Source organism: Anser anser (genome assembly GCF_964211835.1).
Source record: "Anser anser genome assembly, chromosome: 1".
In the NCBI taxonomy this organism is placed as follows: Eukaryota; Metazoa; Chordata; class Aves; order Anseriformes; family Anatidae; genus Anser; species Anser anser.
The window spans coordinates 58,147,593-58,164,544 of record NC_139720.1 but is presented as its reverse complement, the minus strand read 5'-3'; the positions used below and the strand labels follow the sequence as shown (position 1 = coordinate 58,164,544).

At 42.5% G+C, this 16,952-nt stretch overlaps 1 protein-coding gene across 4 annotated transcripts in view; it reads left to right on the top strand.

Annotated features, from left to right (window-relative positions):
- The first annotated feature begins 410 nt into the window (after positions 1 to 410).
- The window catches only part of CRY1 (cryptochrome circadian regulator 1), a 40,682-nt gene continuing 24,140 nt past the window's right edge, over positions 411 to 16,952 (top strand). For 3 of the 4 annotated variants that reach the window (XR_014579889.1, XR_014579890.1, XR_014579891.1), the window contains exon 1: positions 418 to 878. Coding sequence is in view for 1 of the 4 variants with exons in the window: in XM_083824492.1 (XP_083680618.1) it covers positions 721 to 878 (158 nt within the window). In the remaining 3 variants the exon portion in view is untranslated. Of the gene's footprint in view, positions 879 to 16,952 lie in introns of all 4 variants that reach the window. The other variant, XM_083824492.1, reaches the window with a different exon arrangement.

The window sequence follows — 16,952 nt, the reverse complement described above, 5'->3', positions numbered from 1 at the left end:
AGCCCCGCTCGGAGCCGAGCGGGGTTTTGGCACAGCGGCACGCCGGCTGCGGCTGTTATTCAGCCCGCGGCGAGGAGCAGCTCGCAGGGCGATGCTTTACACGGTTATTGCTCCGGTTACGAAACCCCGGCCCGGCCGAGGGCCGTCCATGCGTGCTGCTGCCCCCGCCCCAGCGCCCAGCCGGGGGGGCACTGAGGGAGCCCCGGGGCCGGGCCGTGACGCAGGCGCTTACATAAGCCAGGCCCCTCCCCGTGGGGGCGGGCGGGGCTGGGGGGGGGGGGGGTGTAGGAGCTGCGCATGCGCAGAGGCGCTTCTCCCCCCCTCCCGGTCTCCCGCGGCGGCAAACACACTTCAGAAACGTGAGGGCCGGCGGTCACGTGGGGGCGGCGGCGGCCAACGGGCGGCGCGGGGCGGGGCGGGGCGGCGGCGCGGCGGCGGCGCAGAGGCCCCGGGCGGGCGCGCGGCGAGGCGGTGGCCGGCGGCTGGCACGAGGAGAGCGCGCGGCCGCCTCCCGGTCCCGGTCCCTGTCCCGGTGCCTGCGGTCCCGCTCTGCCCGGCGGGGGAGATGCGTCCCCGCCGGGCGGCCGCCTCCGCTGGGTCCTAGAGCCCCGCTTCTCCCGGGGTCCCTCCCCCAGCCGGTCGCCGGGCCATGAGCGGCCCCGCGGGCGGCGGCTTCCGCTGAGCGCCCCCCAGCCCGGCCCGGCCCGGCCCGGTGGCGGGATGGGGGTGAACGCCGTGCACTGGTTCCGCAAGGGGCTGCGGCTCCACGACAACCCGGCGCTGCGGGAGTGCGTCCAGGGCGCCGACACGGTGCGCTGCGTCTACATCCTGGACCCCTGGTTCGCCGGCTCCTCCAACGTGGGCATCAACAGGTGGCGGTGAGTGCCCGGCGGCACCCCCGGGGGGCCGGGGAGCACCCCACGGGGGGGCCGGGGCCGTGCGGGGCAGGCACGGAACCGCCCGGCTCCCGCCCCCCCCCCCCCCCCCCCCCCAGGAGGGCGGCGGAGTCGGGGCAGTCTGGGTTCCCCTTCGCTTTGCTGCCCTTCGGGATCCTTTCTTTCAGGTTTCAGGATCCTTTCTTTCAGGTTTGTAACTCCTCTCCCAGGGCATCGGTGTACCGGCAAGCTGACATCCCTTTGGACGCTTCTTTGCACATCCACTTCTGCTTATGGTCATATTGCTGCCCTTCAGAACAGAAATACTACAAATACTTTCTATGGAGTTTAACTTGATGGTTATTCCCTTTTCACCATCAAAATAAGGCTCAGACAACTTAACGATTTTAAGCTTTGCCCTTACCTGAGGTCCACGATACACAATTCTTCTGTAGCGGCTTTTTATTTTTTGGGTTGTCTTGAAGAGAATAATTTCTTTAGAATAACAAGTCCTAAAACTTCAGAGGTCTTTATGGACAAACTAATTAAGTTTTAAAAGAATGCAGGCAATTGGAACAAGTCTAAGCATTAAGGAAATCGCATGTCTTAAGGATAATTCGTAGGTATCTGGTGCATTTTGCAGTGGAAATGCTAAACGGTACTAGACCGTTTTTGGTTATATGCTCTGAGCTAGTGAATGATGGACAAATGTGAACCTTGATTCTAGCAAGAGGAAGTTTGTGTCTTCAGTGCTACAACCCTGGTTCTTCAGTGACGACTTGGTATGATCTTCAGCCAGTGCAATCCTTGAGTGTATTTATGTAAAACGTTTCATATGCTTTTGCTGGTTCGTTTACTTTAGCGCAGTTCTTGGTGTTGTAGAAGACAGTCCCAGCACTGCATTATGCATTTGAAGAAATCCGTCTTCCTTAGTTGTTGGTTAGAAGGGGTGGGGTTTTTTGGTGGGGTTTTTCTGGTTTTGGCTGGTTTTGTGTTGTCTTTTTTTTTTTTTTTTTAGAAGAGGGGCATTTTTCTTTCAGTCCTCATTATTTGTACCCCATCCCAGCCACCACTTCCCTCCCTGTATAAATAGAGTTCTCCAGAGGAGGGTAAATTACAACTGTGCTATCCAAAGCACTTCAAACAATCTCCGGGGACCTGAATGCCTCAAGGCACTTGCTGCACATGGATTTGAGTAGAAAATATCATTGCCTTCATAGCCCAGTTTTGTGAGATCACTAATTTTTTCAAGTTTAAAAAAAAATCTTAACTTACATAGAATAACTGGCTCCTGCAGCTTTATCTTAGTGATTTCAATGAATCCTTTTTTAAATTAACAGTTAATAGTTTGGACTGAATCCATTTTAGGTTCCAGTGCTTTTAATGAGCTATTTTTAACCAGTGGTAATACTCACGTTCATAGTATGCGAGCTCAAGGCTTACAGTGCATTTTTTTGGTTGACAGTCTCATTCAGCACTTGTAATCGATGATCAAACTCTATCTTCTTGCTCACTGGATGACAGCAAGCAAGACACTTGCACACATGTCTGTACGGCAGGGTGTTGAATTGGTTAAAAACACGTATTTTTTGAGATTAAGGGAAGAAGCTCCTCAGCATTTGGAGCATGAGTCAAATTTAGTCTTCTACTGTGAGTTTACAGTGATCTTTCCTTAGTTTGAGTGGATTTACACTGAGAGTTTATGTTCTGCCGAGTTTGTGGTTCCAATGACCTGGGAAAAACTCTTGCCTGTTGAAGTTCAAAGTATGACTAGCAGAATGAATGTGAGGAAAAATGGTGTGAGGATACTAAAAACCAGGAGGTTTACCTTTTTGTTAAAAGCCATGTTGTACCTCTGCAGAGCCACCAGTTACGGTTCATTTTAAAAATGTGCTTTAAATCTGGCAAATAGCAACCTTTAATACATAGGTGCTTTCTGATGAACTTTTCTCTTTAAACAGTCATGTAACACTCATGAGCTAATATTTTTGTGTAATTGCACTATTGAGCAAGTCTAATTACCAAGCAGTCACATGGCCTTACTGACCTCCTTTCTGCTGGCATTCAGCCTACCTGGTCTAAAATCACGAATGCTACGTAACAAACGCAAGGGCCTTCCTCAGCTTGTTTCATCTTTCTGGCTCTGTTCTGTTTCTTATTGTTCCTTCTCTCAAGCCCTTAAATTAAGGTGACGTACTTCCATTGAGGCGTGCTTTTTCTATAGAATAAGTTTTCCATTGTCATAAAGGATTGCGTGAGAGAATTTGCTCAGTAAAAGTAAGTTGTGATGGAGAAACATTGAGGGGAGATGCTAAATAAAAAATTGCTCATATTTTGTCATTTTCCATTACATTTTTGGCACCAGAAGCATCATTCATCGAATTGTGCCTACAGAATAGGCAAAGAATGTAACTTGCGTACTCTAACAAGTAACCATTACCTACTTAAGAAAAAATGCCTTCGTATGTACTCACAGACTTTTCCGTATTAAGGAGAACGGGATCTCATGTGAGCAGTGTCATTTAGGGAAGGGTTTCATTTATCCCTGGTTTTAGTACAGAATGGCATTTGATCAAAATATATAAAAAGAAATGCAAACATTCCGTTAGTTGCTGGATTAGGATTTACTTTGGCTAATTATTTACTTTTTTTAGTTTGTTTTCTTGAGTCTGCATGTATGTTTTTGATATGCTAGTTAAAAGGTTGGCATGCAGCAATGGATTTATCGTGATGGATAATCTAATCTCGCCAATCCTTGATTTTTTCCTTTTTAAATTATTCCTAAAGAGAAGAACTTTCATTGCTAAAACAGGAGAAGTAAAATTCATTTCGTATGTGGTAGGCTTCCATGAGGATATTGATGTGTTCAACATCCTGCATTTCTGGTCATTGCTGTTGTTATGGCAGGCAGTTGTGATGATTTAGATGTGATATTCATACCTCAAAGCATAATTAAAACTAAAGACCTGAACATCATCAACAAAAAAGTCCCCCTCCAAAAAAAAAAAAAGGTTTAATTTCTAGGGCAATCACTACAATTCATGGAAATGGAAGCTTGCTTTAAAAATTTAATACTTGGGTATCCTTCTGAGGCATTGGCCAAGTTTTGCTATTCTGTGCACCTGGTTTTAAAAATATGCTTATACTTTGAAGTCACATAGGTAGTGGTTTGCCATATAGAGTTCTGTTTGATGTGGGATTGCTGAAGCAAGTTTGTCGATGGAATTATTTTGAGCGATTTCAGTATTAAACCATACTGTCTTTCTAATTCAGGCAGGCAAAATTTGTGTATTATACTTTGTTAGTTTTGGTGACAAATGCTTGGTGTGGAAAAGGGAATGCGCTGAAATAGTTTTGATGGATGTACCTGCTAAAACTTTTAGAGAGCATCCAAAGGATGGCTACGAAGGTGGTCAAGGGTCTGGAGGGCAAGATGTATGAGGAGCGGCTGAGGCCCCTTGGTTTGCTCAGCCCAGAGCAGAGCAGGCTGAGGGGAGGCCTCATGGCGGCCTGCAGCTCCCTCACGAGGGGAGCGGAGGGGCAGGCGCTGAGCTCTGCTCTCTGGGGACAGCGACAGGACCTGAGGGAACGGCATGGGGCTGGGACAGGGGAGGGTCAGGCTGGGTGGTAGGGAAAGGTTCTGCACCCAGAGGGTGGTCGGGCACTGGGACAGGCTCCCCAGGGCAGGGGTCATGGCACCGACCCTGATAGATTTCAAGAAGCGTTTGGACAATGCTCTCAGACACATGGGCTGACTTTTGGGTAGTGCTCTGTGGAGCCAGGAGTTGGACTTGATGGTCCTTTGGGTCCTTCCCAACTTGGGATATTCTGTGATTCTACGAGCATCCCTTTGTTTTCATGTTGTAACACTTAGGGTGAAAATCTCAATTTATGAAATATTCAACATCAAGCCAATCACCTAAAGCATAAACAGAGACAAGAAGGCTCATGGTCCTTCAGACACAAAGCTAGACGTGCATCAGGTTTGGGAGAAACGTTAGTCTCACATGCATTCTGTAGGTACTTTGGGGTTTCTTTTATGGGGTAGGTCATCTGTGCTGAGCTCTGCTGAATGTGTAGCAGGTCCTCAAGCGAACCCGTGTTTCTGTGCCCTGTTGCAGATGTACCTGTCATGCCTGTCAGTGACTTGCGTCAACCCCAGTTCAATGTGCAACTGTGAGAACTTCTGTCCCGCCAGCCCTCTAAATTAAGGATGATTAATCTGTAAATTTCTAAGTCTGTTATTGAAGAGTAGTAGCTTACTTTCAGAGGTCACTCATTTAGGTTAGGGTTTTATGGTACGTACTGTTAGGTATAGGATTCTGGAGGGTTTCCCCAATTTAAGTTGTCCACCTCAAAGCCTTGTCTACCCCAAAAGTGCCCGAAGTTCGGTGATTCCCTCTGTCATTCTTGGTGTTACATGATCTTGTCCTGTGATTTGCAAAGTACGTCACTGAACCACGCTGACGTATGTACTCGCAGCGTTAATCCCGCACTGTTGATGAAAGGGCTGGTTCCACCCTCTCGTGATACCACGAGCACACAGCCCTGTGGCGAACCAGGTTAGCTCGCCGGTCCATCCAGAAGGGATGAGTCACGGGTTTTGGTGGGATTAGGTTGTGCCACGAAAAGGTGGTGGTGGTAGCAGTGAAGGGGCAGGAGGGGGAAGGAGAGGTACCCCTTCCTCCAGCGGCAGGGTGACTTGGTTCTGGATTAAAGTGTGACCGGGTAACTGTAGCCTGCCCTGTTCACGTGTGGAGTAACCACTGGGTGTTTTCTGGAAGGTGATTATTGGTTTCTTCTGTGGTTTCTCCATTTGTCGACACCCTTTGAAGTTTTATTGTCGAAAATAAGTATTGGCTTTTTTACTGTGTTAGGGGAAAGGCCCAGTTTATTTTTTATCTTACTGTCAGAAGGTGAGAAATAACTCTGCTGGCTGAGAAATTACACTATGCTTGCTGGTTTTTCTTGGTGAATGGCTTTTATTTCCAGATTCTGTAACGTAAGTGTTATTAAATCGGACAACAAGTCTGTACTGGCCGGCCATGGGAGAGCAGGTGGTACTGCAGACCAAATCTTACATAAAGTGCTCGGTATGTTGTTTTTTTCCAGGTAGCAGTTGTTATAGGACAGAACAGTTCCAGTCAGCACTTACACAATTTGCTTGCTGACTGCAAGATGGATCTTGAAGGAATCTAATTCCTCAGGTAAAGAAGTTTTGAGGTTTTAGAGACCTGGTTTTACACCATGAATCCCCAGGTTTGAGGACCACAAGAAAAGGTCTGGGTAAAATGTTCTAGGTGTGTAAGAGGAGCGTGTGGACTTTGTGACTGAAACTGAGGGACAAGTGTCTAGAAGAAAGTCCACAGGATTACTTCTCTCCCTTCTCTTAGGACCAGAAATGTATTTTTGTTTTATTTTACGGAAATATCAATAAACCACATTCTTTACTTGACTGGGGGAAGTAATCTGTTTGCAGCTGGTGCTGTTACCTCCCCTGGTGACAAAAGGGAGAGGGTGACAAACCCCAGACAAACCCTATCAGTGGTTAATGTGAAAACAGCTTTTTTAAGGCAGTCAAGAACACAGATTTTTTTTTAATTGATCAATACATGGCAGTATAAGTGAATTCTGCATCAATTCTTGAAAGCAATTTTCTAATCTTTTTGGTCATTTTCATGTAAGAAAGTGTATTTTCCTCCAGTTTGTGAAAATGTCTTAATTCCTTCAAATGGCAAATACTCTTGGAACATATTTCATTATGCAAATATTGCAGAAAAAGCTGTTTGTTATCATCCTGCCATCTGAACTGTTTGGTTTATAATCTGGAAGCCTTTATTTTCAAGGAAAGTGGTTCTTTTCCATAGCCTCTCAATTCCTGGCAGGCTTTCAGGTCAGTTATATAACAAGTGATATGAGGAAGGTCAAGCTGCCAGTGAAGTCAGCCATTTTTTTCACTGTAGAAGTTGCACTCAAGTCTGTGATGCATTAATCTGTATTGAAAGAAACCCCTCACTTTAGGGCATTTTGTTACCTTCCGATAGTGAAATAAAAAGGCAAACGTCAGCTTGATTGTGTAAGTAATAGGGGAGTATGTGGCTTTGTGTTTTATAGGCTTATTATGTTGCACATCATGTTTTAGCAGATTTAACAGCAGTGCCTGTGGTTACATCTGGGGAAGGATTTGATTAGTGGGGCAAGAACTTTATGGTATTTTGCTGCAATACACTTAGGTTTTCACAACTCTAATTTAAATGTGGAGCAAGGTTAGTTTATTTGTTTCTATATCCTTATGGCTTTCAAGTTCTCTGTGATCTAGGACAACAGGTGAACTATAATTGCAGTGTTCTTCTAACCCCAAAGCCTCCATACATTTTTCAGGTCACCTTTAAGCAGTTGCTTCCACTGCTTTGGAGTTCATTGTGCATGTGAATGTTGCTTTTTACAGGGATAAAAGTTTAGTGGGGGTGAAGGATAGCATGGAAAGGTCTGGGGAAAATAGGTCAATATTGCAGTCTTCTGTTTTGAGTGTGTAAATGGAGGCACACAGCAAAAATCTACATGTATATCTATATTTTTGGAGCAGTTATAAATCTGGGGGGATACTAATATTCTAATGGTGAGATGTTAAAAATGAACACATTGGCTTTGTTAGTGTAGACAATAGCTGAGCTGCAGTGAATATAGCTTCTTGAGCACTTTTTTCTTGAGCTGTGTACTGGGATTCTTTTTTTAATTGCGTTAGTATTCAAAGGCTATACTGGCTCTGTTGAGTAGGAAATAAGGATTTCATAATCTGGCTTCAGAAAGAAATTCAGGTGTCAAAACTGTTGGTCATAATCTCTTGAAAAGTGCTAACACAACAAGTTTGTTGCAATAGAATGGAACCTGTTCGGAGTACCAGAGACGGAAGGCATTTCTTCAGTTGAACGTTGATCTGGACAGTAACTGTGTCCTGTAAAGTCTAATTCCTGAGATAACAAGTGTGTGATGTCGTTTGCATTTGAGCTTTTGTGTTATGCGTTGCTTCCTCCTGTGTCTTAACTGGAGTAACTTTCTGGGCCTGCTTTGGAAATTTTTTTTGCCCTTGTGGTCCTTGATGGCTAGGAGAGCATTGCCTTTCCTGTTCAGTCACGCATTTTTAACGCTTCTAGGTCAGGCTCTTGCACACCCATGAAAAGTGAAAGCCGCAAAATTCTTGCGCTGTGGGTTTAAAATGAAAATAAGAAATGTTGGGGAAAAAAAATTCTGCTTAAGCTCAAACGAGGAAGCTATGAAGTATGAATACAGGTTGTTACTGATTCTTCAGCGATGGAGATGAAACATCTATAGCATGAGCTACTTAGGAACAACTCCTGTCATGAAAACTTAGATTTTTCCATCTGCTATCTTTATCATGTTTGCATTTTAAAAGCTTTGTTAGTACATTTATTGTGATTTGCTGTTTTTCTAGGACATGGGGTATGCTCTATGTCCAGGTTAGCTTCTGCAGTTTGGTTCCATAACGGTTCAAGTGCTGGAAGGCAGACCCAACTGTGTGATGTCTCACTCCAAAGTGTGGAATCCATGGTCTGGGACATGTATTCATTTTACGGTAAAGAGCCTGTGCATTTCAGCAGTTCTAGAACTTTGTTTTTTAATTCATGCAAATGCTAGCCGCCTACTTACTTTATAGGTAAAGGATAAACTGTGCTGCCTTTGCCTGTCTTGTGGAATATGTCAATGGTGGGAGGAAAAATACAAGTCCTAAGTAAAATGAGGAAGTCAGTTGATTTGCAATGAGTTTGCCCAGTTATTACATCAAGTCCCAGAAAACTCTGAAATTAGCTCCAGATCATGCTTAGCTACAGTTGAGAGAGGGGCAGAAGAATCCTCGAACAGAAGTGAGAGGGCAGCCACTACCAGAAAAAAAGTGTAAACAGGCAACTGCTCATGTAGACTTTGTGCCTTGTATAGTGTGTAAAACATGATCGCAGTCTGCACAGTCATGATTTTACCATGCACAGAAGATGTGCAACACCATGGCAAGCTTATCTCAGTTTTGTAATCTCTGTAGTTCTGAAGTACTGGAGAAGTGCACAGAGAACAGTGGGACTCCATTTTATAGAGCAGCTGACATTAAAAATAGTTAATGATTTCTTCTCCAATACATTGGATTAACTGAAGAACAGAGAAATTTTCTTTGCGGTGTTCTGAGTTTCCTCTGAGTTGAAATTTTGATTTTTGCCTATGTTTTTTGACTTTTGCTTATAAATTCAGTGGCATCAAATGATTTTTTCCTTTTTATTTTTCACGTACTTGAGAATAAACAGTTTTTCTAGGAGCATTTTTTGTGTCTAGTCAGGTTACAGTGGCTGTTTCTTAAAATAGTTATCATAAAGTAGAAAAAGAGAATAACACAGCTTTTAGCATAGATTGTCTGCTGTTGTTTTCCTTATTCCTCTCGTGGGAGAGGCATGACCATAAATTTGTAAACTTTAGGCATACATTTAAATTAAAATATCTTACAGAATAATTTTTACCGCCCAAGATTCATGTGGGTCTTTGTATGGGGAGGAGGCTGCATTTTGGTTGTAGTCTTTGAGTTCACTACTAAGCAAGACTCATAAAAACAAAGTTGAAACCATCCAAGCCATAATGAGCGTGATCAAGCTAAAGGGTGTTATCTGAAGCGTTTATTTTGTACAGGTTGCCTAGGGATGATTCCTGTGACTTTCTGACATTATTTTTCGGTAGATGGCAGGCTTCATAAGATCTGCTTTACTGTACTTTATCTGTTTCTTTTTAGATAGTGTAGCTGCTTGCTATTTACTGCTATTATGCATTATATCCCAAATCTCATGAATGCTGTTTCATATGACTTTATAGTTCTTCATTTTCTTTTTTCCAGCATATTCTGTAACTGGTATGACCTGGAAACATTTTCTGATGTGTATTTTCTTTAGTTCATGGCAAAGTTCATGACTGTTATGTTGATAGTTCAGCTTTCATTGTGGTACATATTTCCCCTTTTATTCCAAGGCTTTCGTAATCTCAGGAGACCCATGTAAAAGCTAGTTTTGACCATATAGTCATGGCATTTTTCAGTGAGCAGAGCTCTTGTCACTTATGTATTTGAATGAAATTTCCTTTCTATAATCCAGTTGCCAAGAAACTTACTGACGAGTATTTTATTTCAGTGGTGGTGTTTTTCCAAACCATGAAGAAATTCAAGGGCTGGTGAGGATGTGGGTCTTCATTACATTTTAGATTTTGTCCCCCTGATTTTTTTTCAAATATAACTCCACCAAACATACTTTTTCACTGCCAGCTCTGAGACTTTGTTAGTTTGCCAGAGAAATGTTCTTCAATGCTGCATTTACTGAAAGTCTTACCAGAGCTCTTCGCTCCTTCTATAGGAGACAGCACAATAGACCTTGCAGTTTTGGCACTGGAGGTCAGGCTTTCAAACTGAGAAGTGTTACTAGTGATCAGATGCTGCTCTTGCAGCAGCAGCCTTTCTGGGTCTTATGATTTCACTTTTTTTTCTACTACTGCATCTTTCTTCCAGAATCCTATCTTTGCAGATGCTCTGGCTGCGGTTGTACTTCTTGTCCAGCACGCTGGTAAAGTTAAGGAAAAAAAAATTATTTTTTTTTGCTGCTCTGTTTGAAGTGCGATTTGCAGGAGTATGATCACTAGATATGATTTGTTCTCAAGTGAAAACGTGGGGGAAATTTGAAAAGCTTTTCCACTCACAGTGCCGTATTGTCATTGGTTCCAGTATTCTTCCATCTCAACCTACAAATTTTTAAGAAGACTTAAGGTAAAACAGGCTTTGGAGGGATTTGGTGCATGGGCTTTGTTTTTCTGCATTTGTTGTATGAGCTGTGCCTGTCAGAACCTTTTACTAACTCAAGTTTTAGTTCAGATGGGCTACGTGGTAATGCATAGCTTGCCTTTTGTATTTCATTTGAAAGTGTTAGTTTCTCATGCTTAACTCCTAAAAAATTAACTTGACTGTCTTTTTTTCCTTTGTCATAAGGTTAATGGTCATTAATAGCAACAATAAACAGGAAATTAAGAATTTGTCAGCGTTACTTCCTGGGTTGGGGTTGTACCTCTGTCTGTTCCTGCTGCACTGCTCATGCAGGGTTAAACGTGGCTTAGAAAAGTGTCAGCTTTACCAGTCGTTAATAGAGGTTTTTGTCTTCGGTGCAGATTTAATATTGTTTAGCCCTCTAATTAACAATAACGTTTATTAGCTTTTGCTTGGCAGTGGTGTCGAACCAGCCTGTTTATAGAGAAGATTGCTGCCAAAGATTGGCGCTGGCTGGGGACACATCGTTCATGAGTGGTTGTTCATTTTGATGGCTTCCCATTCTATTTTTTGTCCGCTCCCGATTTTGCATGTTGGCTTGGTACTTTTTGAACTTGGAGCACGGATTAGATTTCACTTAACCTTTCGGTAGTTGCGCTGCTAACTGCGACGCGGAGGAACAGAACCGATCTGCTTCTCGTAAATGCTCGGAGGCTTTATCTGTCTTTGTTGGGAATAAAGTTCAACTGTGAGTTATAAATCTTCCCTCAACCCTTCCGAAGTGAACTAGAATTTCAGTTCCTACTACAACAGTTACATGTAACTAGAAAAGTAGGTCATTGTGGCAGGGAGTAGTCCAAACAGCGACTGGTTGCTGCAGCAACGACCTACTTTAAGAAACTATTTTTGTTGATTCATATTGAAATGTTCTTCTTACAAACGGTTTAAGGAAATGATTGGGTTGTGAGCAATGTAGTAAGGAAAGCTGCAGAGTCTGTAGACTTCTTTTCGTTTCTTTACCTGCTCCTTGGTCTTGCCCCTTGACCTTGAAGTTTGGGGATTAAAGCAGATACGGTTTGTTTTTTCTGCAGTTTGACCTCTAATGGGGAACATCTCTCCTTGCGTGAGGCTCTGCATAGCAGTAATACCTACCAGTGGGGACTGAGCACGGGGCTGGTTCAGAGGCTACAAACACTCCCCTATCATTTTCATCTATAGAAATAGCTTTATAGCAAAAAAAAAAAAAAAATCATTATATTTATTTATAGTTTCTTAAAAAGAGTGTCTTTTCTGGAATGCCAGTGGTTTATCTGCTTGGTATCCTACTGCTGTTGTTAACCGCTTTGTCTTCAACAAAGGTTACCCACCTACCTTTGGGAAGGTGGGCTTGGGGTGGCCTGTCCCATGCCCCCCCCATTTTTGTCTTCTAGCTTGCCGTGCTCCCTTCTGCATCTTCTGTGTTGCTGTTGAGTCTGCCTCTGGCACAAGCGAGCTGGAAAAAATGTGCTGATCGTCTGGAGAATGTTGTTTTCCAGTTGCCTACCTTTATTCTTTAAATAGCCAAAGAAAAAAAATCTGTGATAGTGGTCTTTGGTAATTTCTTCTCTTCTTCTGAAAGGAATAGGTAGACAGGTTATATATATATATATATATGTATGTATGTATAAAAGCAGTTCTTAAAGGTTTCATTCTTCAGAAAATCATTTCTGAACTACGCTTACTTCAGAGATGATTGAGCATCTCTTTTTACCATGTAGTACAGTTCAGTGGAACACTATAATAACTTAATTTGGATTAATTAAATTTGGTTGCTTCGAGTGAGGTGTTTTATGTTGGTCCTTGACCTTGGTGTTGTACCTGCCCTTCACTGAACTGCTGCTGTTGTGGCAGATGAAGGTAGCCTGTTTATCTGGAGGTTATTTGATCTGTGTTTTTTTTTCTCTCCCCAGCTATTATGCCTTGAACCAACTGTATTTCAGTTTGTATACCCGGGCTTCCAGTACTGAGCTCGGTGCATCTTTTTTGTCAGCTTTTGACTCCTGCCGGGAAGTCCCTGGCAGGGTGAGGCCAGCCACTCCTCCGTTAGTCTGCTCACGGGCTAAGAAAGCTGGGGCAAGGAGCAGTGTTTCTGGACTTACACAGCTTCATAAACAAAGCTGCTTCAGTTATTTGGGGATTTTGATGTTACTTTAAAACGTGGGTTCTTTCTAAACGTGTGTTTTTCTTAAAAATGTGAGGAGACTTTTGTTCGTTTTTACCTTGTATTCAGATGTAAGTGGCTAACTTCAGTTTTGAAAGACCACTTCAGAGGCTTTTGGCCTTCTTGGCTCCTGAGAGTAGCAGTGGGAAGTTAGGATGATGCTGAATGTCGGGTCAGGATAAGGCCAGCACCACAGAGATGAAATCCAGTCAGTTTTAATGACCACTTTCAGGAATACCTTCAGATATTTTCTTGTGTTCCAAACTTTCTACCAATTTTCACCTGTGCTGGTTGATTCAGCTCTGTCCTGAACTCTCTTCTCTGCATGTAACTGTTGTTTCACATGGGGGAAACCGGGGATGTTGGAATTGTCCCACAGGGACCTGCGGTTTATACAGTGTAGTTGAGAAATGTTTCTTTCACCCAGTCTCTCTTTTCCTGCTAAAGGTTGAAACTGTGTAAAAATTCATTAGCAGTAATTGTAGCCTTAAAAAGATCACTTGAGTATAAAGAAAATAAAAAGTTTTTGTAAGTGAAGGAGGGGCAGTATGGAAAGTGTCCTTCTGAATCAGATTGGAAGACTGTCTGGCTAGGTGTCCGTATCTCGCTTGTTCTTTTGAAACGAGCCATAGCTGTTATTTTCTCATGGACAGCATGGATTGCAGAGAGTAACGTGGCTGAGCTACTTTATTCAGTGACAGGAATAAAAAGCAGGCCAGCCCTGGTTTAATTACATGAAGCAGCTCATTTAAATAAGAGAACTTGGATACATTTGAATAAGGAGCTTTAAATATGTTTAAATGTGAACATGTCTGTACTGTCAAGTGACCAAGTTCTGAAATTTGCTTCTAGGTCATATTTCCCCAGGTCCACGTGGCAAATGCATTTGTTTGCCCCTGTGCTTTCTGTATGGATCCAAAAGTTTCTTTCTGGAAAGAGTCAGCATGAGGAATTGAAAGTCAAGTAATAAGGATGTTCATTTAACAGATTGGAGTCAGAGGATTAGAGAAAAATAAATGCGGAATACATATATTAAAGAGGAGAAGACTCTGGGGAAGAGGCTTAAGCTGCAAGCCTGTCAGTTTCTTATCACCAGCAGGCTGACCTTTGTAACCAGCAAGTAATTGGAGATGTTTGTTGCCCGTTAAACGGGAATGAGCTTGGATGAGTAATAGTTGTCCTTTGAGTGTGGAGTTCTGATCCAGATCTTTACCAAGAGTAGATATGCTCTTTGCTGTGAAGAAGGGCTCAAAAAGTAGGAGCCAAATACGGATTGCTGTTTGGAGAATATGAATGTCTTCTGTATAGGACAAAAGCCATGTTCCTCCTTCCTTTGGGGAGTGCTAGCTTTGAGGTGGTAGTTCAGTTGGAAAGAAATTAATGGGGAATGAATGATATGGAAGGAAATGCTAGCATTGTGTCCGGTGTAAGCTAGGTTAGAGTCAAATGCTTTTGTGTCTTTATATAGCGGTACTGCTTGCTGAAGTTGGCATTTACCCCACTCCATATGGAAGAAGGTCTTTACTACTTAACTTCAAAGAAGATCCACTGAAAAGGACTCAGCCTGAAGATGTACTGAGATTAAATTTTAAACATTGCTTTCTCCCAATTATTTTTTGGAGCTCCTCCTTTCGTTCTTTTCCAAAGAGTTCAATTTGTTGTGGTGGTCCCATGTTGGTTTTTTTAAGATCCTCTTTCTCAGCTTTCTCAGAAATTATGAATATTTCAGATGTACTTGGACTTGGGTGCATTTGGTTGTCTTCTATCACAGCTTTGCTTTGGTTTAAAGATAAGAGTTGTAAATGGCGGAGGAAAAAAGCCAAGCGACGCACTTCTTGGTTTGTTTGTGCACGGATCAGCTCGTAGTGAGTTACGAAAGATGCCGAAGTCCCGGACTGCACTCTGAAGGAGCCTTTCTTCCTCCAGTGGCTGCAGAGGACTGCAGGAGACTTGTTAGATCCCACAGGCAGCTCACTTCTGGACCTATTGTTGAATAATGTGAACTTTTTCCTGCTCTTGGGTATAAGCTTGCTATCAAACGTAGTATTGTATAACTTTTGGGGAAATGGAAGTTGTGTGCGGCATTCACTGAAACACCGTAATGTAATCAGGCATGCCTCTATGTGACCTTGATTTGGTAATAGGAAAATACTGCCATGGCCTGCTGCCAAAGGATGCTGTGGAGTGTACATAACACTTAAATCCTGTCTGAGCTTAATCTTCTTATGGTTTCATAAGAATACACTGCTTGCGCTGTCTAAGACGCATTGGCTGGTGGCAAACAGGAAAATACATTGATAAAATACTAAATATATCAAATTTGAGGTACTTCTCAGTGTCTTACACGGTTTCAGTATTAGATGAAACCTTCCTTCCGATTCCTGTAGCAGCTTATGAGGAATATGTTTACCTAAGTGATATTGGACTTTCATAACGTCCTGACTGAACTTGGGACAAAATAGAAGATATGTGTGAAAGAGAGGCTCAGTCGTGCTCTTCCCATGAATAAAGATAAATGTTCCATGATATATTAATGAGATCAGTGTCTAATGCTCTGAACTATACTCATTCAAATACAAAAATCTGATGTACACTGTTTAATTTTTTTTATTTATTCTAGTCCTTTACTAACTGTGAAAGACAAAGGAGTATCTGATAGCAAAGTTGAAAAAAATGGAATAGGAAAATAAATCCAGCAGCCATTAGGCTGCTTAAGGTAATTCGGAAAGACAAAGTCTGGGTGGTGATCAAATATCCGTAATGCTGCGAGTCTCTTGTTTGACAGTGCTTCTCTTTGTTGGAGAGATTGAGGTTAAGGGCTTGGCTTGAGGACTAGTGGTTAGGTAGAAGACATTTTAAAAGACTGGTTAAACAGAAGTTCGGATTGCTGAAATTCGAGCAGTCATAGGTAAAATATTTAGGAATGAAACGAGTTTTAGCACTGTCCTTTTTCACTCGACTTTTTTTGTAACTTCTTCCATAGAATGAGGAAGCCTAACAATTCCTTTCTTGTGTTGTGGTTGTGAAGTCTAAAATTCCTACCTTGTCTAAGTTAAATTCCTGAATCTGAATTAGTTCAGGGAAAATCTGAAAATGAAGTTTCTCAATTCCTAATGGTTTAATACCACTGTTCTTGGATGTGAATGATGCCTGAAAGTGAAGTCACTGTGTTTCAAGTCCCCTCAATTCCCAGTAATTCTTCTTACTTCATACTGGTGAGGATGGTTTCTATGGGGTTAATAATTTCTGGGTTTTTATCGTTCCTAAAAATAACCCCCCAAAAGATAAAACTGGCCTTAAAAAGCATGTCTAAAACTGTCCCTCCTGCAAGTGTCCTCCTAAAGAAAAATGCTACCGCTTTAACAGACTGCTACTGACTTCCTACAATCTGTTTTATTATAATCTGTTAAAATTACAGTCCATATCATGTGAACCAGCTTCTGTCAGTCCCTCTTCTGATGCAGAGGTTTAGTGCAGCCGTCAGACCCCCATCAGCCTTCATGCGGTTGGCAGCTGGGAAGTTTGTGAGGTTTTCTTGTAGCTAAGATTTTATGTAAGAGTCTTGTAAGGAATACACTCTTCAGAAGTGTTTGTGAAACTTTTAAATATCCTTGATATAATTAGACAACCCTGAGAAAATGTGTGCAATGCCCTTTTAGAAGGGTGTTAAAGATGGGTATGTTTCTCATGGTTATAACTACTTTGGCTTCTTACCTAGGTTACAATAATAGTCTTTTGTCTCTTTCTGTCACCTGTCACACATGTACCTTGTACAGCTTGCTACTGTGAAACGAATGGTGAGCTTTCCTTCCTCTGTTGGTTTCTCCAAGGGAGTCTGAAGACCAGATGCAGACAGCTGGGCTGATGCCCTTACCTGATAAAATAATCCACGCATCCTTTTTGTGCCTTTTTAATGAAGCCACGTTCTGCACTTTTGTATTTATTCAAGGTGAAGAAGAAAGAGCTTTCTCATTTTGAATTAGGTTGAGAGAAGAAAGTTGTTTTAAATTGCAGACTCAGAAACATGACCCCTTACTATAAAGGGAGATTTAAATAGCTCGTAATTGCCGCACTTTGG